The sequence below is a fragment of the Bubalus kerabau genome, chromosome 18 (genome assembly GCF_029407905.1).
Source record: "Bubalus kerabau isolate K-KA32 ecotype Philippines breed swamp buffalo chromosome 18, PCC_UOA_SB_1v2, whole genome shotgun sequence".
Taxonomy (NCBI): domain Eukaryota; kingdom Metazoa; phylum Chordata; class Mammalia; order Artiodactyla; family Bovidae; genus Bubalus; species Bubalus kerabau.
In genome coordinates this window covers 15,407,715-15,431,458 of record NC_073641.1, presented here as the reverse complement: position 1 = coordinate 15,431,458, position 23,744 = coordinate 15,407,715, and the positions used below count along the sequence as shown (strand labels likewise).

General features: G+C 36.0%; 1 protein-coding gene across 13 annotated transcripts in view; it reads left to right on the top strand.

The window, feature by feature from the left end:
* ERBIN (erbb2 interacting protein) overlaps positions 1 to 23,744 on the top strand; it is a 129,968-nt gene that overhangs the window by 82,647 nt on the left and 23,577 nt on the right. For 11 of the 13 annotated variants that reach the window (XM_055554804.1, XM_055554806.1, XM_055554805.1 and 8 more), the window contains 9 exons: positions 399 to 543; positions 1,827 to 1,899; positions 2,206 to 2,335; positions 2,647 to 2,762; positions 4,229 to 4,298; positions 14,132 to 14,231; positions 17,837 to 17,958; positions 19,562 to 19,735; positions 20,795 to 20,980. In XM_055554804.1, coding sequence (XP_055410779.1) covers positions 399 to 543; positions 1,827 to 1,899; positions 2,206 to 2,335; positions 2,647 to 2,762; positions 4,229 to 4,298; positions 14,132 to 14,231; positions 17,837 to 17,958; positions 19,562 to 19,735; positions 20,795 to 20,980 — 1,116 coding nt within the window. The remainder of the gene's footprint in view (positions 1 to 398; positions 544 to 1,826; positions 1,900 to 2,205; positions 2,336 to 2,646; positions 2,763 to 4,228; positions 4,299 to 14,131; positions 14,232 to 17,836; positions 17,959 to 19,561; positions 19,736 to 20,794; positions 20,981 to 23,744) is intronic. The other 2 variants (XM_055554810.1, XM_055554801.1) reach the window with 1 other exon arrangement.

Sequence of the window (23,744 nt, the reverse complement as noted above, 5' to 3'; positions counted from 1 at the left end):
GGAGTATGTCCTTCCCAGGGGTTGCAGTTGACTTTGTATCCTGTTTCATTTTGCCCAGGGAATTGTTGAAATAGGCTATTTTGCATGTAGTTTCTTAGCAGCTGACATTGTGTTTATTCTCAGACCTAAAGCCATATGAATCCCCATATGTGCTAACTCCCTTGCAAATGATGGGCAGCTAAATTCCCAAAGAAAATTATGTACTTGTCACTCTGCTAGGCTAAAATAGTAGGAGCTCTTAGCTTTTACTGACTGTATCACTAATGGCATTAAAAATTATGAACCTCTCATATAAACATTTAATTATAAATTATAATTTGTGACTAAGTTTCTTATCTAAACTTTTCACAAACTGCTATTGACAGAGTCCTTAAATTTCCTTTTTTTTAAACTTACAGTTTATTGGTAGTTTGAAACAGCTCACATATTTGGATATTTCTAAAAATAATATTGAGATGGTTGAAGAAGGAATTTCAGGATGTGAAAACCTTCAAGATCTCCTATTATCAAGCAATTCACTTCAACAACTGCCAGAGACTATTGGTTTGTACTGATTTCTAATTCATGTGATTAAAATTTACTAGTATACAATCTGAGAAACTTATTGCCATTGCTTGATTCAAAGCTTCCATATATCAAATTTTATTTATAAGACAGTTTCTGAAGTCAGAGATCCTATTTGAATTTTTCCTATTGTGATCAGTTACTCAGTTTACTCTTTTGTTGACATTACTGTTTTTCTTTAAGGAAATGTCATTTTTGTCACTGTAATAAAGTTTGAATCCTTTAAAAGATTACCCAAATTCGCTTTAACTCTTGATCATGGCCCTTACCTAGTAACTTTTTCCTATCTTAACTTCATTTTAGACTTAGAAGAAGACAGCTGTATGAGCAAAATCCTTTGAAAATTATACGGTTGACCCTTCAGCAATGACGGTGGTTAGGGGGTCAACCTTCTGCAGTGGGAAAATCTCATATAATTTATAGATGTACTTTTGTATTCACATTTATTTCCTCCCTATCCATGGTTCTGCCTCTGTGTATTCAACCAACTGTGAGTCATGCAGTACTGTAGTAGTAAATTGAAAAGTTCACATACATGTAAATGGATCCATACACTTCAAACCTGTGTTGTTCAAGGGTCAACTGTATTTATATAGTTACTTATCTGGTGGTGCATCAAGGGAGTTGAATTATCTTAATCAAAAACCAAAAACTTACATATTGGCATCTCCATGATGTTTGAATATAAAAATCAGAAATATTTTTACATATTTTTCAATTGAATTACATAATTGTTATAGCTCAGGTTGTGTTTTGCAAATTCTACTATAATTTTTCCAATGCTTTTTATTTTAAATTAAACTCCATTTTTATTGTTTTAGTATTTAGTATACTTACAGTATGTAGAATAGCTTATTATACTCTTTAGAAAAAACTACCTTTGGACTACCACTTCTTTAATCCTTTGATACCGTAAGTTTGTGCTGTGTATCTTCACTGTGATGTCACAGAATTGTTTCAAGGAGCATGGCTACAACAGTGAGCAAAGGAGACAAAAAAGACATACTCTTATGAAGCTTACATTTTAGTGAGGCCTAAATGGATAAATATACACTAATGTTAAGAGGTAATATGTATGTGAAACTTGTAAATACAGGGTAAGGGCATGGAGAGATGGTAGGGTTGGGGTGGTGTCTCTATGAGATAGCTTGGCTTTTTAAAAGTTCTTTATGATTCATGTTAAATGTAATATGTGCTCACTTGACTGTTGATTGACTTCTAGTTCAAGATGAAAAATTGTTTATTATTTCTTCCCTTAATAGGTTCATTGAAGAATGTAACAACTCTTAAAATAGATGAAAATCAGTTAATGTATCTACCAGACTCTATAGGAGGGTAAGATTTTTGTGTATTAAAAGAACTAGAAGATTTTTCTTTCAGTTCAGCATCCTATATAATTTTTCAGATAATTGTTAACATCAATAGGAGATTCTAAAAATATTTAAATAAGCAATTGGCTGCAGGTTGGATTGATTTATAGTCAAGATAGGCCAGTTTTTCTACAGGTGAACTTTAGCTTAGTAGAAATAGATTTTTTTCTAGGTTTGTTAAAGTCAAGTTCAAATGGTCATATGTTCTTGAGTTTTGAGTTATATACAGGAAATTTTTTGTTAAAATATGTGTTTTCTTTTTTAATTAAAGATTAGTATCAATAGAAGAACTGGATTGTAGCTTCAATGAACTTGAAGCTTTGCCTTCATCTATTGGGCAGCTTACTAATATAAGAACCTTTGCTGCGGATCATAATTACTTACAACAGTTACCCCCAGAGGTACTGTATTTAAATTTTATTTTGAATTTTTATTTTTTCTAATTATTAATTATAGGTGTCCAATGTGGTTTTCTTTAGTTTCTTTCAGAGATAATTATGTAACTAAGCTATGTATTTTCTGGATAATAATTAGTTATATTGATTTGCTAATACTTTTGTTCATATGTGAAAGTTAATAATTGAAAAGGAAAAATGTAATTACTTTTATACATGAGAAGAGTACTTTTATTACTTTTGAAAATGATACTTCAGTTACATTTATTAAGCAGTAGGCTAAAGTTTTAATCCGTAATTCTCTGTTTCTCTTTCAGATTGGAAGTTGGAAAAATATAACTGTGCTATTTCTCCATTCTAATAAACTTGAGACACTTCCAGAGGAAATGGGTGATATGCAAAAATTAAAAGTCATCAATTTGAGTGACAATAGGTTTGTAACAGTGTAATTCATCATTTGGCTTATAGAAGACATCTATTGGATGAAATTAAAGTTCCATTATATGTGATAGAAAATCTAATACATGTTTTTCTTTGCATATATAGTTTTGGGTTTTGTGTAGAATTTTTATTTGAAAGAATAATTTTACCTGGTATTAATTATCATACAGTGGTTGTTTTGGTTTATTTTATGTTGACTTTTGCTGTATAGTCTTAATTATCTTATGATAGCCAATTTTATTCCTAAAGTCAGATTTTTGCTCTAATACAGCTGTTGAACAAAGCAGCTTTTAATCTTACCTACTCCTTGTATTAATCTGGGCAGACGTGTGATTAGACACCCACTCAAATAATTTGGACAACACAGCCAAGGTACAAAGCAAATAGATCACTAGGGATGCTAAATTGAAGCAATGTTTAAGTTAAGAACAAATGTCTATAATTTTTTCTGGTGTAAAGAGACTAATAGTGATAAAAGAATATTTGTAGAGCATTTTTACATTTTGTTTTTGTTGTATCTTAAAAGTATTCAAAATAACCCTAATAATAAAACAGGTATTCCCATTTTATGGAGGGAAAAAAATTAAGACTCAGATTTAAGGTGATTCACATTGCTTATAAAATAGAGCTTTTAGTATAAATTTGGTTTTCTGACTAGGGTATTCAGACTGTTCACACCTTCCTCCTTTTAAATTGTTAATTATAGCTATGCAGTGTGGTTTCAAACTAAATCCCTTTTAAAATTAAATTCTTTCAGCTCATACTTTATACCCTAAAACTAGAGCCCTAAGTTCCAACACCTTGAGTTTCAGAGACCTAGATTCCCTTGATTCCTTTGAAATTAGACATAGAAGAATAAACATAAGATGGAAAGTTTAAATAGTCATTTTGTTTTAAATAGGGTCCTGTTTCAAGTTAGCATTGTACTAAGTATCTCTGTTACTTAATTTTCACTCATTATAATGTTAAAATAGTCTTGAGTATGAAAGTGCTGGCTCACAGTGAAATAAAAAGAGTGCAATATTTATAACATAACAAACTCTTACTAAGAGTGGTTCCTATAACAGTTTGTTCTCTCTAAATGCAAATAAAACATCCAAAGCAATTTTATGAAACATTGTTGGTTTAATTTGTCCTTGCCTTTGCATTAAAGTATGGATAGTTGCTAGATTTCCCTAGGTAATTTATTTGAGGTTATTAAATTATCCAATTTTCCCCCCAACCAAATTGATTCAACGGAAGATTTGTATTTTTAAAATTAATTCTTATAAAACTGGATAGTATTATGTCTTACGTCCTGTTCAAAGACCTATAATTGATTTTCTCCTGAATTAAATATTTTTCTCCTATTTTCATATGCAATAACATAACATTATTTAGAAGACCATTAGATCCAGTTCTCATTTTAACATTTCTCATTTTTAAAGTTTAATTTTTGTTTGCATTTTTTTCCCACAGATTAAAAAATTTGCCCTTTAGCTTTACAAAGCTACAGCAATTGACTGCTATGTGGCTCTCAGATAATCAGGTAGGCATTCTGATTTTGTAAATTGATTATGCATTCTAATTTATTTAGGACTATTTAAGAGTAGTTCTGATCTGATACACATGTAAAAACATACAGATACAGATCATTTTTGTGAAATATGTGTAGATTCATGAAGTCCTTTTTGGCCTGACTTCTCCTAAATTTGTAAAAAGATACATTAGGACAAAATCTTCCCTAAATTTTTAATGTTTTCATAGAGACTCTCTGTGGTTTATATCTGTATACATTTGATAATTTAAATTATGTTTCTAATCAAACACTTTGACAAACTTTAGAGAGGTATTTCTAAGGAATTGAGAGTTGTTCCTTGAAATTTTCTTTGGCAGACATTTATTAAAAGCTTATAGTAGGATGTGAACGACTCTGGGAGCCAGTTAGACTGATGAAGCAGATAGAATCTTCTTAGGTTCTCATTGAGTTCACATTCTCATGGGAGACACCCGAGATAAATTAATAACTAAGTAATAATGTTTCAGAACTACAGAGAAAGAGTTTGCATTGGAACAGTAGCAGGGTTGGAGTAAATATACTATTTTAAATCGAGTGATTTAGGAAATACCTGTCTGAAGAAGGGAACAGTAGAGCAGTTTCTCAAATGAAATTAAGAGCGAGCCATGATGTGAGTTGGGTGAGGGGTGCATTTAAAGAATACTAAGAATAAAGATCCCAATATTGGAATGAGCTCAGTGTGACTGAGGAACAGATGAAAGCCCAGAGGACTGGAATGTAGTAAGCAAGGGAGAAAACATACAATTAGATCCAGAGAGGAAAACTGAGAGTAGATCACCTAGGACCTTGTAGGCTAATCCCTTGGGGTTTTACTCTGAGGTAGAAAGAAATCTTGGAGAAGGCAATGGCACCCCACTCCAGTACTCTTGCCTGGAAAATCCCATGGATGGAGGAGCCTGGTAGGCTGCAGTCCATGCGGTCACTAGGAGTCAGACACGACTGAGCGACTTCACTTTCACTTTTCACTTTTATGCACTGGAGAAGGAAATGGCAACCCACTCCAATGTTCTTGCCTGGAGAATCCCAGGGACGGGGGAGCCTGGTGGGCTGCCATCTCTGGGGTCGCACAGAGTCGGACACGAGTGAAGCGACTTAGCAGCAGCAGCAGCAGCAGAAAGAAATCTGTTGAAGTATTTTATTCCAGGAAATAATGAGATATGATTTACATTTTTAAAAGATCATTCTGGCTGCTTTGTGAAGAATAGACTGTGGGTGCTGAGGGTGAGGGTGGGATATTCTGTATTGGAAGCAAAAGTTAAGTAAGAAAGCTGTTGCAGTTAGTTTAGAAGGACATGTTGCTGGATTTCACCTAATACGATAGGAGTGGAGATTGTGAGGAGAGCTTCGATTTGGGATGCATTTTTAAGAAAGCTATTGCCAGAGGGACTTACTGATGGACTAAATGTGGAACTTCAGAGAAAGAACTGAAACAAGTATGACTTTTAGGTTTTTAACCTCAGGAAGTCCAATATTGGAGTTGCCATTTTCTGAGATAGGAAAGATGGGAGAGGAGTAAGTTTGGGGATAAAGTTAATAGTTTGATTTTATGAACGTCATTAGTTGAGTATCTATAATTGCAACTCAGGTATTGGCTGGAGATAAAATTTGGGAGTCAGCATTGTGCAAAGAGAATTTTATACCATGGAAATACATTCAATTACTAGAAAAGATAGAGAAGAAGGTCAAACATTGAATTCAGGAATGAAAGGGATCCCAGAAAGAAAATTAAAAGCACCAGCCAACAAGAGAATGTGTTATCTAGAGAGACATATGAAGAAAGTACTTCAGGAAAGATCAACTAAGTCAGGTGTTGTTGATGAATTAGGTATATGAAGACTGCTAATTGGCCATTGGATTTATTAAGATAGAAGTAGTTATTGATGTTGAGTAATAGTTTTAGTGGAATGGTGGGGGTTAAAGTTTGATTTAAGTGTATTATAGTGCATGGAAAGAAAGAAGGCTGGGGCAATGAACATATCTTAGTAGCCTAGCTGAGTTTCATTGTGTAGACTGTTGTTAAGCTTGTTTTAATGGATAAGAAATCTCTTGTATAATGTCACCATAATAATGGATTGTAGGTCCTGAACAAAAAGAAAAGGACTACCTCATCTGTAATTATGAGGAAACCATTTTTTCTGTATCTATTCTAAAGTATTTCTTACTAGTAAATGTTTTTAAACAAAACAGAATATAAAATGTACTGATTCCTTTAATAAGTTAATGCTTAGTGTTTGAGCAATACTTTATGATTTATCTAAAGCTGTGTTTTCCCATGGAAGGCTTAGATACACAAGTCTCATATGATAGTCCTAAATTCCATCATCAAATTTGCTTGGGAGACATGTTATATCCCTCTTTTGGATTATGTTAGCAACCCTGATGTGTTCTGATAGTAAAGAAACCCTCTTGTCTATATTTCAGAATTGTCTAAACTTCTTAACTAAGAAACCCTTTCCCCCTAACTCTTAATAATATCTTAAAAACCTTAAGTTGATATTGCTGCACATTTGTGAATCAGTCTGTATATCTATTTGTTCTATGAATTAGAGAAAGAAGTATTAAAATGATGATACTTTTGTTTTCATTAGAACTTGAACACAAGTGATTACTACATCTATTAAATGTGTCAGTTCATGTATATATACATGTGTGTGTATATATGTATATCTCTCTTACTTGAATATTTACATTTTAAGTCTGATAAGAAGTTTAGCTGCTAGATTCACAAAATGTTTAAACATCTGCTGGGCTCTGGCTCAAGTACGTATTACAACAATATGAATGAGACATGGCTCTTGGTCTTGAGGACTCTGAACTGTTAGTATATTAGAACTGCTGTGGATAAATCTGTGCCAGAAAATTGTGCCAGATGACTTATTAAGGTGAAATTAATAGCATAGCATCTGTACAGTGTTCTCTCATTCACCTCTTCTTGCACCTCATTTGTAAATTACTTTTAAAATTATGATGATGTGGGGCTTTGTTTTCCCTAGTCTAGCAAAGTAATAAATAGTAAAACGTATGTGATGTGGCTATAAAACCTCCCTTACAGTATGAGGTAGTCATTTCCATGTAAAAGGTTGAAATGTAGGGGAGAAAAATATATGAAAGTAGTTTGATTATAAATTATGAAAATAAATTGCTTCTGGACATTTCACTGACCATGAAGAAAATAAACCTATAGGCAGTACATGCAGGAACATAATCTTTCCTAAGTCTCTGCTGCTGCTAAGTCGCTTCAGTCGTGTCCGACTCTGTGTGACCCCATAGACGGCAACCCACCAGGCTCCCCTGTCCCTGGGATTCTCCAGGCAAGAACACTGGAGTGGGTTGCCATTTCCTTCCCCAGTGCGTGAAAGTGAAGTTGCTCAGTTGTGTCCGACCTCAGCGAACCCATGGACTGCAGCCTTCCAGGCTCCTCCATCCATGGGATTTTCCAGGCAGGAGTACTGGAGTGGGGTGCCATTGCCTTCTCCGTCATAAGTCTTTGGAAGGTCCAAACAGAACAGTTGATCATTCATCCCTCATTCATTTTGTCATTCTTATTCAGGAACCATTTATTGAACAACTACTCTATGCCAGGCAAACTAAGATGGGCCAAATAAGGATACTAAGAAAATTGTTTTAATACAGTATGGTAAAAGACTTGATAGGCTTCAGGATCAGAGAAGGGGCGCATCACTTGGGGATATAAAAGCCAGTTTCCCAGAGGAGGAAATGCTTGCTGTGCCTAAAAGAGGAATAAATCTTCTCAAGAGAGTAATAGTATTAAACGACGAAAGAGGAAGAGTGTTCTGGTTAGAAGGGATATCAGCAGCCTAAGCACTTATTAGTAAAGCAGTGTGATCAGTGTCTCTACAAGTGGTTTTATGACTAGAGCATAACCTGTAAGGTGGAAGAGTTGGACATGAGGCCCCAGAGGTAGACACAGACCAGGTCATGGAGGATCTTATATGCCATACAAAGGAACTTGCATTATATATCAAGGATGACAAACAGATTTTTTAAATTTTACATGTCAACTTTGATAAATTATAATTTTTAAAAGGATTCTAAAGCCATATTTAGGCTCAGAGGAAAATTGTTGTGCTTAGGTTCAGTGTAATTTATTGGCTTTACTAGGACACTTGATAGTGAAAAGGTCCTCTGTGATAATTGTCAGAATGAATAGTAAGTGTAAAAATAGGAATGTCCCAGGCAAATTGAATGTTTGATCATTATAGTTATAATCAATTATTCATATATGTAATCAGTTTAAGAGAAGTGATCCTGGGATGCATGCCAGCACTACTATAGGAGATAAGGAACCTGTGTAACATACAGGCAGGCAAGTGGCATGGTCAGATGGATCTATTAGAAAGGCTTTGGGGTCTGCATTATGGAAGATGGATTTAGCAGGGGTTATGCCAACGGGAAGGCCTATTGAAGGCCATTGCCATACTCAGGTCAACAGAAAATGTTGGCTGAAGTAAAGCGGTGATGACAGAGCCAGTGAAAAGACTGTATTTAGGACATAACTTTAAACATCACATCAATAGAATGTGTGGAAAATGCATGTATGTGAGAAGAAAAGGAGTAAAGGCAAAGATCAGCCTCAGAGGTGTACCCTGAGTGACTAGGTGGATACTGATTCCATAATGGAGAACCACAAGAGAAGGAAATATGTTTATATAAAGGTATTAAGTTCTGGTCAGGTTTATTGGGTTTGAAGCACCTTCGGTATATCGAGTTGACACTCAGAGAACAATTCGAGTGACCTTGAACCACTACCATGACCACCACCTGCCACCTTGTTTTAAACTAAGGTTTCTGTGCTCTTGGTTTCTCCATTCTTTTAATTTTTAACCTCCAAGGATTTCTTAAAATTGCTCTTGAAGACCTAATTTCTTTTTTCACAGTACTGCTATATGTTTTATTCCTTTTATTTGTAAGATTTATAGAAGACTTGTAGCATGAGAAGAGATATCAGCCCATCATCTGAATCACTTTTTCTTGGGGGTGGTTTCATAGCTTTTTATTATTTTCTCAAAGGGGATTGTTGTCAAATTATTTTTTTAATGTTGCTGCTGCTGCTAAGTCACTTCAGTCGTGTCCGACTCTGTGAGACTCCATAGACGGCAGTCCACCAGGCTCATCTGTCCCTGGGATTCTCCAGGCAAGAATACTGGAGTGGGTTGCCGTTTCCTTCTCTTTTTAATGTTAGGGATGGATTAATCCTGTGGAATACTAACATTTAAGTGGCAAACAAGTTACTAGGCTTTGAATGAGTGGCTATAGAGGTAGAAAGAGAACTATATGACAGTGTTTTTTAAGATAAGGATGAAACAGCTGGCCTGAAGAAAGGAGTTGCAACAGGATAAATGCTAATGAGAGGTTACTTCAAATGAAGTCTGAAAAACATCAGTTATATTTTGGCAAGTCATACCTATCTTGCCAACTTACCTTGGCAATAGCTAATGCAGTTTTAGAAGTATATGTCAAATACCAGATTGAAGTAGTTTAAGGAATAAATAAATGACTGAATGGAAACCTATGGTTATTGATTAGTCTTTTAAGAAGGTTGGATAAGAAAGAAAAGGAATAGAACAGAAAGAAATTGGTAACTAGGGGCAAGGTAAGAGAGCATGTTTATTAGTTGTTGAAAAGAGGCTCTATGGAGATTGGGATTAAGGATATTAGAGAGTGATGGATAACTGGAGTGGAAGCTGATGGAATCAAAAGCTCTGGCAAGTATTCTTACATTCTTGAAGGGATCTTGGGTGTGAAGTTTGTGAGAGGAAGGGCTAAAAATGTACGTGGTAAAATTCTTAGAATGTAACATTTTCCAAACTCTTAGCAATTCTTGAATCCTATTTTTATTAAAAATTGTTTTCAAAGATACTGTCTTCTTCAAAATTCAATTTAGGAAGTTTGGAAGAATTTTCAAGCAGCATTGGGAGTCTTGAAGTTTTTACCACAATCTTGTTGTTAATACGAGTTTGCTCAACCGTGTGATATAGAGAAAGCATGCAGTTGGAATAATTCTGGGTTGTACTTTGTCAACCCAGGTGCAAGAGAAGGCTGATGCAACAAGGAGGTCTTGGTAATTGGCAGGAAATTGGTTATAAAGAGATAAGGTGAGGTATGAAAAGAGAAGCGAAGACAGGAAAGAATGATAGTGATAAAGTTGAAAGTTGAAGAGAGTGACAGTCTTGGTGGGATTGATGAGCAAGTAGGTAGGACCAATGAAGTGAGGAGTCTGCATGAAGTCTGTGTTACATGCTCTGCTGGTTGTCTTTTGACTGAGCACTCCTTAGTTTCCTTTTCAGGAATTTTTTTCTGCCAGTATCTTTTATGTTGAAGCCCCTCATGGTGCTCTAGGCTCTGGTTTATTTACTTTTTTTGTACCAGTTACTGACTCTCTTAGTACTGTTAGTGGCTCTGTCGTGTTTGACTCTGTGATCCCATGGACAGTAGCCCACCAGGCTGCTCTGTCCATGGGATTCTCCAGGCAAGAACACTGGAGTAGGTAGCCATTCCCTTCTCCAAAGGATCTTCCCAGCCCAGGGATCGAACCTAGGTCTCCTGCATTGCAGGCAGATTCTTTACCATTTGAGCTACGGATACCAGTTACTGACTATATCATCATTATTCTTAATTGTCTTCAGCCCAGTTCTCTTTCCTTAACTTCATGAACTCACTGCTTAACACTGCGCCTTAGATGTCTCAAATTCAACCAACCTAAAGCTGAACATTACATCTTCTGCTTCAAATTTTTTTCTTTTCCAGGGTTCCCTAGGTCAGTAAAAAGTACTTGCTGGAGACAGAGATCTGAGAATGTAATTCTTAACTACTGATTCTCCCTATACTTCAGTGCAGTGAATCACCTGTCTAGGCTTAACCATTCAGTGCAGTGAATCACCTGTCTAGGCTTAACCATTAAATATTAATATATCAGATGTTTCTGTGCTTTGCTTTATCCCTGCTCCTCCTTCCCTTAAATAGAGTCCACCATCATCTTTCAGTTAGACCTGCACTGTCCAAAACAATAGTCATTGTGACTAGTCCAAATTGAGATGTGCTATCAATGTAAAATACACACTAAATTTTCTACACTTAGTATGAACAAAGAGTGTAAAATCAATCAACAATTTTTATTATTGATTACACACTAAAATGACAGTATTTTGAATAAGTTTAGATTAAATACATTGTCAAAATTAATTTAATCTCTTTTTAGAAACATGTGGCTACCAGAAAATTGTAAATTATCTATGGTTCTCATTTTTTATCTCATATTGTATTTCTGTTGGATAGTGTTGACTTAAGATCATTGAGATAGCTTCCTGAGAGGTCTCTTCCTCCAGTGTTGCCACAGCGCCTAATCTTCTATCACCCTAATTCATTCAGAACCACACTATAACTCAGCTGATCCTTGAGTCTTGTTATTGTCTAGTTTTATCTCCTCCCCTCACATCATTATTCTCATTTCCCCAAATGAGTTCTGTGCTCCTGGAGCATTCGTCCTACCTCTTCTTCCTCTTCTTACCTGTTAATGTCTATTCATCCTCATCAAGGAGAGCTTTCTTTCAGGAATGCTTTCCTCATCACTCAAGATTGGTAAGCAAATACCTCCTTCTTTGTGTTTTCTTAGCACCCTGTACCCTCTCTACCTAGCTCTTACATTGTATTGTAGTTTATTTTGTTGTCTCTGTCCCTCCTCTCATATACTGTAAGCTCTATAGAATCAGTAAAGATGGTTTGCTCACCACTCTGTACCTAGTGCCTGTCATAGTGCTTTGCATATAGGAGGCACTTAGAAAATACTTGTTGAACAGGTAATTTTAGATTTCAGAGAAGGAACATTTAACAGGCTATATTAGAGAAATTATGACAAAGGAGTAGAATGAGTATCCAAAATGAAATAGATCATTGGAGTTAAGTATTTAGGGAATGGAGAGTTAAGTATTTAGGGAATAAATAGTTCTCAATCTCTTTCTGTCTGCTCTCAATAAAAGATGATTCGTTTTCTTATAGTGCCTTTATTGAAATAAAAATCACATACTGTGCAGCTCACCTAAAGTGCATAATTCTGAGGTTTTAATATATTCATAGAATTGTACAACCGTTGCCACAGTTAATTTTGAACTTTTTTAGGAGTGTGATTAGTTTTTTAGAAGCCTCTCGGATAATTTTTTAACATAAATTTTACCTTTAAAAATTTATTTAGTCACATCACATAACATGTGATGTTCCCCAACCAAGGATCAAACCCAGAACCCTGACCACTGGACTGCTGGAGAATTCCCCCTCCCAGATAATTTTTTTTAACTTTGTCTTTTATGTAACTACCTGTGTAGTTAAATTTAGTTGTGTTCTTTTTTTTTTTTTTTTTTTGCCATGCCACACAGCTTGCATAATCTCAGTTCTCCAACCCAGGATTGAACCATAGCAGTGAAAGCCCAACATCCTAACTACATGGCCACCAGGGAAGTCCCTCCCAGATAATTTTGATATGTCCACCTAAGTAGACTTCTTTGCTTCTTCCAACCCACTTCTCATCTACTGAGAAATCATTGGGCTAACAGTACGGCTGTGTCATTTTTATATCTATAGAATTACCCATTACTATTGAAGGATTTGGCATAAAAGAGTCAGAAGAAGTTGGATACTACTAGAAGGTCATTGAGAAACATATATGAGGAAAGGAGCTTGAGTGAAGCAGGGCTTAATCTTTCTCAAAAGAAGGGGTGTTTATACTTGAAAGAGGAGTAATGATCTTGTAGCATTTGTAAACTATCTCCACCTACTGAACTAGGATTTATGCAGTGGGGAGAAGCAGCAACTTGTATCTGAAAAGGCTTCAGGGCAGTGCTGTCTTTGGGAAGGGAGTGCATCTACCATTGCTATTATCTGAGGAGGCCAAGAAAGTTCTCACTGATGATGTTTGAGACACAGGGCAGTATCTTTACTGTGGAACAAGGATAGGGGCACAGAGGAAATGTCTGAATGGGAGTAAGATTATAGGATGACATTAGCTAGCGGCACAGTTTTCACAAGAGTAAGTCCAAAGACTTAATTGATGGAGTGGCAGGTTGAGGGGAGAATTGGATTGTTCCTGCTTGTCTGGAGTTAGCCAAGGCTTAGATTGGTAGAATGTTAGGTCAATAGGCTGGCAAAAATATTAGTTATTTTAAGAAGTAAATTGAGAACACTTAATAACTAGTTAGGGGAAAAGTCGTAAGGAAAAATGAGATCTGAAATAATTGGAGTTTCCAGCTCTGCCCGTGAGTAACTTGGTGTTGCATTAATGGAGAAAGGAGACACAGGGATAAGAGAGAAGAGAAAAAGTTACAGCCTACTGTTTGTACTCTGTTTTCAGCTAAAATAAACCTGCAAATAACTAGATTAAACCTCTTAACTCGTTTCTGCAAAAGCATCTTCTCTAAGGGGAATGCTAGTAGGGGCAAAATAACATAAAATGAAGAGGCTTAGTTTTTGGTGTTACTAAAATCACTGCGATACGTAATTATTGGACTGTAGATATATGTAACATACTTAATATATGAGAACTTTTAAAACTATTGATAGTGATAATTGCAATACAGTATGAGTTTGCTTTGTATTAAAAGCTAAATTTTATTTTTTAGTTTTGTACAAGGTTTCAAATCAATGTTTACAGTTTTATTATGTATATTAAAATTTTTTGTAACCTACACATTGATACTTAATAGAAAAAATGGTGAGTACTTATTCAGAAGTATTGCTCGATATGTATTTGCTATAGGATTATTGAAAATTAAATATTTATTTTCTTTCCCTAGTCCAAACCCCTGATACCTCTTCAAAAAGAGACTGATTCAGAGACCCAGAAAATGGTGCTTACTAACTACATGTTCCCTCAGCAGCCAAGAACTGAGGATGGTAGGAGTTTAAGAATCTCTTTTCTTTAAAAAAAAAAACAAAACAAATAACTGATAAAGTATAGCAAAGATGTGAATTGAATTTTAAGTCTCAAAGACCTACTAGTTTGAAGAAAATTTAGAGAATTGGTTAATGAAGTTCTCTGAAAATGGGAAAATAAGGCAGCATCTCAGAGTTATATATAGTTGAATTTAGAGGTATATCTATACCATGTTTCCTTAAATGATTCCTTTGATTTTGTTAGATGTGTTTTAGTGTGGGGAGACTTCAACAGAAAAGTATGAGATAAGTTCATAATATTCTGAGTCCCCTTAGAGTTCATGTGTAAAGTATTTCACTATGGGTATTATGAGAGCACTATAACTAGTATACTCACAGTACTGAATCAGAAACTACATTTTGTATGGTCAGGCAGCTGAATTTGTTTTTAACCGAAAGAGAAGCATTTTCCTTTATCACAGTGTCTGAGAAATAAATGAGTCAGAAAACACAATGTGCTTAAGGTGGAATTTTTCATACTTTGAGAGTTGACTCTTACATTTAATTCATTCTATTTTTATTACCACACACGTGCCAGGAATTGTGTTAGATCTAAGTATTTAAGGTCTTTGCCCCACCCCTGGCTGCTTCTTGAGGCATGTCGGGTGTTTGTTCCCCAACCAGGTATTGAACCCATGTCCCATGCATTGCAAGCACCGAGTCTTGTAATGACTGGATCGCCAGGGAAGTCCCAGATCTAAGTATTTAAGATTTTAAATACTTAATTTCAAGAAGCTCATGATGTGACGGGGATAATGATGGATAAATTTGAAAGAGAAGGTGTGGTATCTTGAGCCTAGTTAGAGGAATCAGTCTTAAACAGGAAAATGGAAAGAATGGATCCATATAACAATAAATTTATAACTAACAGGATATTGGGGAGCAGCATCAGTCTGAGGGGTTTTATTATATTTACTTTCTCAGTTAAGTCAAAGAGAAAATTGCCTGAAAAGGTTGGGGGAAGGGCATTTGAGGTAAGTGGTGGTGATTTTGTGTGGGAGAGCAGGCTGACTTGGAATGAATTCCTGAGCAGTGTTAAAGATGGAACAAAGAGTAAGGAATACCATAAATTTGTAGTGGTTCTAAACCACAAGGTTATATCATTTTTCTCTGGTTGAATTCCAGGGCTCAGAAGGTAGGTGATTGAAATACCATGTTACAGGATTTACTGGGTAGGTATGACTTAAGGAAAGGGGGAAAAAAGATGAGAGTGGCACAAATAATATGTCATGAAATCTAAGGTGAATAGAGAAGGGAGTAAAAGAATTCTTTTACAGGAAGAAAAGGAAATGAGGTTAAGGAACTCAACACTTACCAGCAATAATAAGTGAATGATTTAGAAGGACAAGTGGAGTGGTCAGGTATTACACAAGCTAAGGTCTTGAGGAGTACCATGATTTTGAATCACATGGGTGAGATGCAGATGGACATTGAAATTGAGGACATCAAGAAATTATGAAATTGTATTGTATTGTTGGGGTCGTCACACATTTGTCATCATTCAGGATTTTGGCAGGTCTTAGGTAGATAGGGCTTCCCTGATAGCTCAGTTGGTAAAGAATCCGCCTGCAGTGCAGGAGACCCTGGATCGATTCCTGGGTCAGGAAAATTGCTGGAGAAGGGATAGGCTACCCACTCCAGTATTCTTGGGCTTCCCTGGTGCCTTATTTGGTAAAGAATCTGCCTGCAGTGTGGGAAACCTGGGTTCAATCCCTGGGTTGGGAAGATCCCCTGGAGAAGGGAAAGGCTACCCACTCCGGTATTCTGGCCTAGAGAATTCCGTGGACTGTGTATAGTCCATGGGATCGCAAAGAGTCGGACACAACCGAGTGACTTTCACTTATGACATATAGGTAGAGAGAAACATGCTATGCAAATGCTAGAATTCCGAATGAGTATGCCAGTGTGATCAGATCTAGTGGCCTCTAAAATGCAGAAAAAGTAATGTTACTACCTGATGCCCTGAATCTCAAAAGATGTGAGATTTATACTAAAGGGTAGAAAGTATAGGTGACCACAAGTTGACAGGAGTGAGAGGAATGGTAAAAGTTACTTTCCTTGGGGTTCTGAAAAAATTCTGATGTAAAATTGCTTTGATATAATCGAAAACTCTAAGAGATCTTTGGGCTGGGCTGATGATTGGGAGTCTTAACCCTCATCCCCACCTCTAGTACATAATGAACAGTATTGGAATTAGGAAGACAAGTTCTGAGTGCCAAACCTTGAATGAAATATTTATATAATTACCATGTTACTTTTTGTAGGGAATTGCACAAAGTCACACATCTGTAGTGTTTTATTAGATTCTCTTCAAGAATCCTTCTGGTAACAGAACAACCCTAAGATGGGAGGGGAAATCCTCTCTCTCAATCCTGGAAGTAGACTTTGTTGGAAACTGCTTGGCTCTGCTTGCCTTTCCGAGTATACCACAAAAAGTATGTCAGGAAGGCTTCCCAGGAATTTGAACCTCGTTGCACAAACAAACACTGTAATTCATTTAATATTAAGCAACAACACAAAGCAAGTAAAAAATTTTGAACTGAGTAATTAAAACAAATAAAAAGGTAAATAAAGTTTTATTCCTGTTGTTAGTATTTGGTTTCATGGTATTCTTCCTGTGGATATGAGCTTAAAGAAGGGTAGGAAGCCCAAAAGAAGGACTAAAAATAAATGACAATTATGCCGGTTTTGTGGAAATAATCAAACTGACTGTATTTGGGTTTTCTGTTTTTCTATTAACTAAAAAGGTGCTTTTAATCTCTTTCGTTTTCTTTTAATGGGCAGAAAATAAGTTGTGATTTTTTTTTTTAATTGCACAAACTTCTTTAAGGTGATTATATATTAATCCATTATTAATATATAATGGATTAATATATAATGATATATATTAATCCATTGGTCAAATGGATCGATTTTTTAAGCCTTGCCTTTTGTTTCATTGCCTAAGAGGAAGCAAAAAACTTTGACAGCTGTTAAGTCTTTAATATTGTATCAGATAGCAGGCAGGATATGTAAGTGTTGAGTTTGTTAAAGTTTAAATTTTCCTTAGTTTTGATATAAAGAATATCTTGCAATCACTTTGTTTACACAGTCAAACTATGTATGTTTAATGCAAGTAGGGGCCATCAGGGTAGTCATTTTTTACCAACGTATTTCCCTTTTTCTGTGTTAACTCCCTTCTTCTAGTACATAATAAACAATATTGGAATTGAGATTTCTGAATGCCCAAACTTGGATGAAATGATTTGTGTATTACTGTGTTATTTTTTGTAGGGAACTACACACAATTACATAACTATAGTGTGCTAATTATATTGTATTCTCTTCAGAAGTCTTTCTCATAAAAAAACAAGACAAATCAGCTTTAAGAAAGAAAAGATGTGTGATTGCTGTTGTGAAGAAATGTTAGAAATACAGCCTAGTTGTTAGTGTAGCATTTATAACTGCTGACATTGACCAGTCTTGATTTATTGTAATGAACATCTCATAAAATTATGAACAAGTAATAGTTTTTCATAATTATAGTAAAATATAGTGGGGTTTTGTTTGTTTCTGTTTTTCTCTAGTTATGTTTATATCAGATAATGAAAGTTTTAATCCTTCATTGTGGGAGGAACAGAGAAAACAGCGAGCTCAAGTGGCATTTGAATGTGATGAAGACAAAGATGAAAGGGAGGCACCTCCCAGAGTGAGTCTATTCTTTTTTCCTTCAAATTTTAAACAAGTCCCCTGATATTTATTGGGTGCATGTATGCTAAATCGTTTCAGTTGTGTCTGACTCTTTGCGACCCCGTGAACCATAAGCCTGCCAGGCTCCTCTGTCCATGGGATCCTCCCAACAAGAATCCTGGAGTGGGTTGCCAGGGGACCCCACCTCCAGGGGACCCCTCCTCCAGGGGATCCTCTCAACCCTGTGTCTCCTACTGTATCCTGCATTGGTAGGCGGGCTCTTTACCACTAGCACCACCTGGGAAGCCTGCATTTATTAGGTACTATATAGCTCATCTGTGCTATTTTCAGAGAAGGCAATGGCACCCTACTCCAGTGCTCTTGCCTGGAAAATCCCATGGATGGAGGAGCCTGGAGGGCTGCAGTCCATGGGGTCGCTGAAGGTCGGACATGACTGAGCGACTTCACTTTCACTTTTCACTTTCATGCATTGGAGACGGAAATGGCAACCCACTCCAGTGTTCTTGCCTGGAGAATCCCAGGGACGGGGGAGCCTGTTGGGCCGCCGTCTATGGGGTCGCACAGAGTCGGACACGACTGAAGTGACTCAGCAGCAGCATATAGCTCATCTGTGCTATTTTCAGGGATACAAAGAAGTATTTGTTTCATTCCTTACCCTCAAGGCGCTTGAAATTTTATTGATCCACTACATTTATGATGTGAAAGTATTTGAGAATAATATAAAATTGTGTGAATAAAAAACAAATTTCATAGTGTACATAAATATAAGAGCAAAACAGATTATTGTTTCTCCCTTTCCTTTCTTTAATTATTTATTTATATATTAAAGGGATGAACAACTCTTTGAGGGGAACATTTTGTTTCTTTATGAGACCGTGTTGTAGTAATAGAAGTAGCAAATACACATTTCCAAGTTAGTTATGGATGTGATTATTTTTCCCTTGTATAATAAAGCTGGCTGAATTCTAGAAAATGATGATTAGGCTGATCTTAGAGGTATTTGGTTTCTGGCACATAAGGCATCATAATGTAGGAATTTTATGTCTGTTTGCATAATTATCTAGCTGGAAAACATGTATCTGTTTCAAAGCCAAGTGCAGTGTTGGCAATATCCATACCATATATCTCCAAATGGAATATATTTAAGTCTACTAAAAAAAGCTTTTAAAACATTGAAATCTGTAACTGTGAAGTTTTTGTTTTTTTACTATCAATAAAACCATCCATTTATTGATCTAAAATGCTTTCAAAGGCCTATCATCTGTCTTCACAGTTACGTTATGAGCTAGGTATGTAGTATAATTAAGATGGACTATAGATTAAATTTTGAGATTGATGTTAGAAATATTTATCTGTAGATAACTAATAAGAACCTTCTGTATAGCAGAGGGACCTCTACTCAACACTCTGTAATGGCCTATATGGGAAATCTAAAAAAGAGTACATCTGTGTATAGGTGTAGCTGATTCAGTTAGCTCTACAACAGAAAATAACACAACATTGTAAATCAACTATACTCCAATAAAAATTTTTTTAAAAAAGAAATACCTGTACTTTGAATTGTGAGATAATTTAATTTATCTCTTATTTTATTTCTCTAGGAGGGAAATTTGAAGAGATATCCAACACCATATCCGGATGAGCTTAAGAATATGGTCAAAACTGTTCAAACCATTGTACATAGATTAAAAGATGAAGAGACTAATGAAGACTCTGGAAAAGATTTGAAACCACATGAAGATCAGCAAGTTGTAAATAATGATGTGGGTGTGAAGGTTAGAAAGCTCAATTTAAAAACATTGACTAAAGTCTATTTCCAGTTCTTTAAAATTTTTAAATGATAATTGATATAATGATCCTTTTTGTATACACCAAAACACACTCCCAGACTTGGGGAGTATTCTCACATTGTTGTTGTTGTTCAGTCATCTCCAACTCTTCGCATCCCCATGGATGGCAACACGCCAGGCTTCCGTATCCTTCACTATCTCCCAGGGTTTGCTCAGACTCATGTCCATTGAGTCAGTGATGCCATCTAACCATCTCATCTTCTGCTGCCCCTATTTCCTCCTACCCTCAATCTTTCCCGGCATCAGGGTCTTTTCCAGTGAGTCAGCTCTTCACATCAGGTGACCAGAGTTTTCACATACCTGAACTAAAAGCTATCATAGTGAGCAAACTGAAATGCTATTATTACCACTTCAGTTGTGGTTACAGACTGTCCAGATGGGCAGGAGAGTGTCAGCATAGCTTTTGAACTAACATTGCCTGAACAAAGAATAAGATAATGAATGTCAGAAAGTTCATGGTTATAGGAATGCTTTTTCCCCTGGTAATATTGATCCATTCTACCCAGTTTTCATTTTAAATGTAATTACTGTGACAGATCATTGACGTTTCCCTAGGATGTTTCTGAAACCTACACAAATCCCTAAATTGTGTGTTCCTTTAATGAACTTTCCCCTCTGCATCTGTATCACAGAAACAGAAGTTTTATCCTGTCACTGAAGTTTCTATTCATTCCACAAAGAGCAGGAAAAAAATCGAGCCTTCCTGAGTTTGCACATGCCAAGTGACTCACTCATAAATACCAGCTTTGCACCTTCTAGGATGAAATGGAACCTTAGCTAAATTGTAAAGTTTAATGTGGCTCATGGATCTTTGTGACTGCCTGTTCCCACAGTGAGCATTTTCTCTCTCAGTGCTACAGATTTCCGTGTTTAAAACATCTTCAGTTTACCCATAATGGGAATATACTTTTAAATTTTCATCTGAACTTTAATACAGTAATAGGTGTAAAGAATGTGAGTTCTTTTATCTTTTCTTTTGCTTAGACTTCTGAAAGTATCACTCCAGTAAGAAGCAAAGCTGATGAAAAAGAAAAGTATATGATAGGAAACTCTGTACAGAAGACCAATGAACCTGAAGCTGAGGTCAGTTCTGGAAATCTGCCAGTGACTGCAAATGTGAAAGCCTCTGAGAACTTGAAGCATATTGTTAATCATGATGATGTTTTTGAGGTATGGCTTTATGATTATTCTGGAGTAATGTTAAATGATAAGAATTTAACATTTCATTGTTGCTAACTAAAGGTAGGGGAAACCTGATACCAGTAGCAGAAAATATGCTTATACAGTTTTGCCATTGAGAAATTTCATCATATTTGTTTACCACTCATTTATCACTTAAGCTTCAACATTGGAGTACAGAGGTTATAAAAATTTTTACTATTTAAGTTAGATTGTGGCAGTTCTAATTCTGTAAAATTTATAATAGCAATTGGCTTTAATCTCGGTAACTTAAAAATGAAAAAGTTGCTGTTGGTTTACCAAATAATAAGTCAGTTATTTGACTTATTTAGGCATTTGTCATTGATTGTAAAGTTTTTTTTTTTTTTCTTGAATATCTGAGACTTTTAAAAGAGATTTTTCCCTTGGATCAACAAAAGCTTTTTTTTTTTTTTTTTTAAAGCAGCTTTATTGAGGTATAACTCATATACTGTTCAACTCACTCATTTAAATAAAGGGTGCAGTTCAGTGGCTTTTAGTGTACTGAAAGTTGTGCAACCCTCACCCCAAATGCTTTTGGAACATTTTGATTACCCTAAAAGAAAGCCCGTACTTCTTAGTTGTCTCCCTACAACGTCTATATCCTCCTCCCCAGTCCTGAGCAACTAGTAGTCTTCGCCTCTAGATTTGGCTGTTCTTGGCATTTCATATAAATGTAATCATACAGTATGTGGTCTTTGTAACTGTTTCATTTAACACAATGTCATCAAGATTATTCATATTGTAGCACGGATCAGTACTTCATCCATTTTTTTTTAATGTCTGTATATTTCATTGTCATCATCCATTATGAACATTTGAGTTATTTCCACATTTTGTCTCTAATGATGAGTGAGGTTCCTTTGAATATTTGTATACAAGTTTTTGTGTGGATATATATTTTCTTTCCTCTTGGGTATAGTTTATACCCAAAGAAAATACATCCTCTTTCCTCTAGAGTTGATCTGCTAGATTGTATGGTAACTCCATGTTTAACTGTTTAAGAAACAGCCAGTTTTCCAAAAGCGATTGCACCATTCTACATTCCCCTCATAAACTGCTGGAGGTATTAAGTTTTATAGAAATTTAGAAAGGTATTTTCTGGCTATAAAGAACCACAGATGCTTTGAGGTGAAGGAAACGTTTAACTTGTATTTTGAAGTATTTTAGTTAACAGAAATAGGAGAATTGAATGAAATGTGAAAAGAATAATGAGAGCAAAAGAACCGCCTTTAGAAAATGTAGGAAAGAGCATTGGTCAGACCATCTGACCAAATATATTAGGGGATATAGTTAATGAAATAAAATTAGTAGAGTAGATTGTTTCCTGATAGCTATGCTGAGAAGTCTGGACTTAATGTTCTATACTATAGTCTTTGGGGAGCCACTGAACATTTTTTAGCGGAATTATCGACATTAAACATAATCATTGTAACTTCCCTGGTGGCCTAGTGGTTAAGACTCCATGCTTCCAATTCAAGGGACGCAGGTTTGCTCATTGGTTGGGGAACTAAGACCCCACATGCTGTGGGGCATGGTCAAAATAAATAAAAAGTTTTAATTAAAATAAACATAACCATTGGGAAAAAATGCAGTAGCTGGGGGAAAGAGTAAGAAAGGAAAGAATATGAGCAAACTGCAGGAAGATTAATCGACATGAGCAAAGGAAACAGAAAGGTGGTGGGAGATTTAGGAGACTAGAGTTTGCAGAAGCCCAGCTATAATATAGTCTCATGGAGAAGAAGGTCTGGTCAGCAGTTTAGATGCTGCTGCTGCTGCTGCTAAGTTGCTTCAGTCGTGTCCGACTCTGTGCGACCCCATAGACGGCAGCCCACCAGGCTTCGCCGTCCCTGGGATTCTCCAGGCAAGAACACTGGAGTGGGTTGCCATTTCCGTCTCCAATGCATGAAAGTGAAAAGTGAAAGTGAAGTCGCTCAGTCGTTCCCGACTCTTAGCGACCCCATGGACTAAAGCCTTCCAGGCTCCTCTGTCCATGGATTTTCCAGGCAAGAGTACTGGAGTGGGGTGCCATTGAGTTTAGATACTGCAGATACCAAAAGGCTGAGACAAACCTCCTCGTCCTGTTATCTCATTGTTTGTATTCATTGTACCAGTCAAGTTCTGTTAATGGTAATAAAATTTCTGCCCAGTTCTTTTTTTTCTATACTAGCTATTACTGCTATTGCAGGACAGGTGTAGTCTTTTGTTCAAGACTATTGCTATACCCAGTTTTCTTTCTGCCAGTCTCTCTTTCCATAAACCTTTAATACCAGAGTTACTATTTTAAAAGATAATCTGCCTTGTGAGTTTCTAGCTTGGCAACTTTCATTAATGACCAGCATGTACTTAATTGAGTTCATACTCAGAGCATAACCTTTTACTATGCAATCCAGTCTGCCTTTTCTGTCTCTCCTGCCCCTTTTCCTAAATTTCAGCTTCATGGAGCTGACTTGCTATACATTTTCTTATTTCCATGTTTCCCTCTACTCAGAATGTTATTTACCTCTTAACTTACCCTTGAAGACTAAACCCAATTTACATTTCTCTCCCTTAACTACTTAACAGTCTAAATCCATTGTAGTAGAGTCTGGAACAGGGTTGGCAGACTATGGCCTGTTGCCCCAAGCTGGCCCACTGCCTATTTTCATATGGCTTGCAAGCTAAGAACAGCTTTACATTATTGAACATTGAATAAAGGTCAAAAGAAAAAGCATATTTTGTGAAATAGGAAAAATGA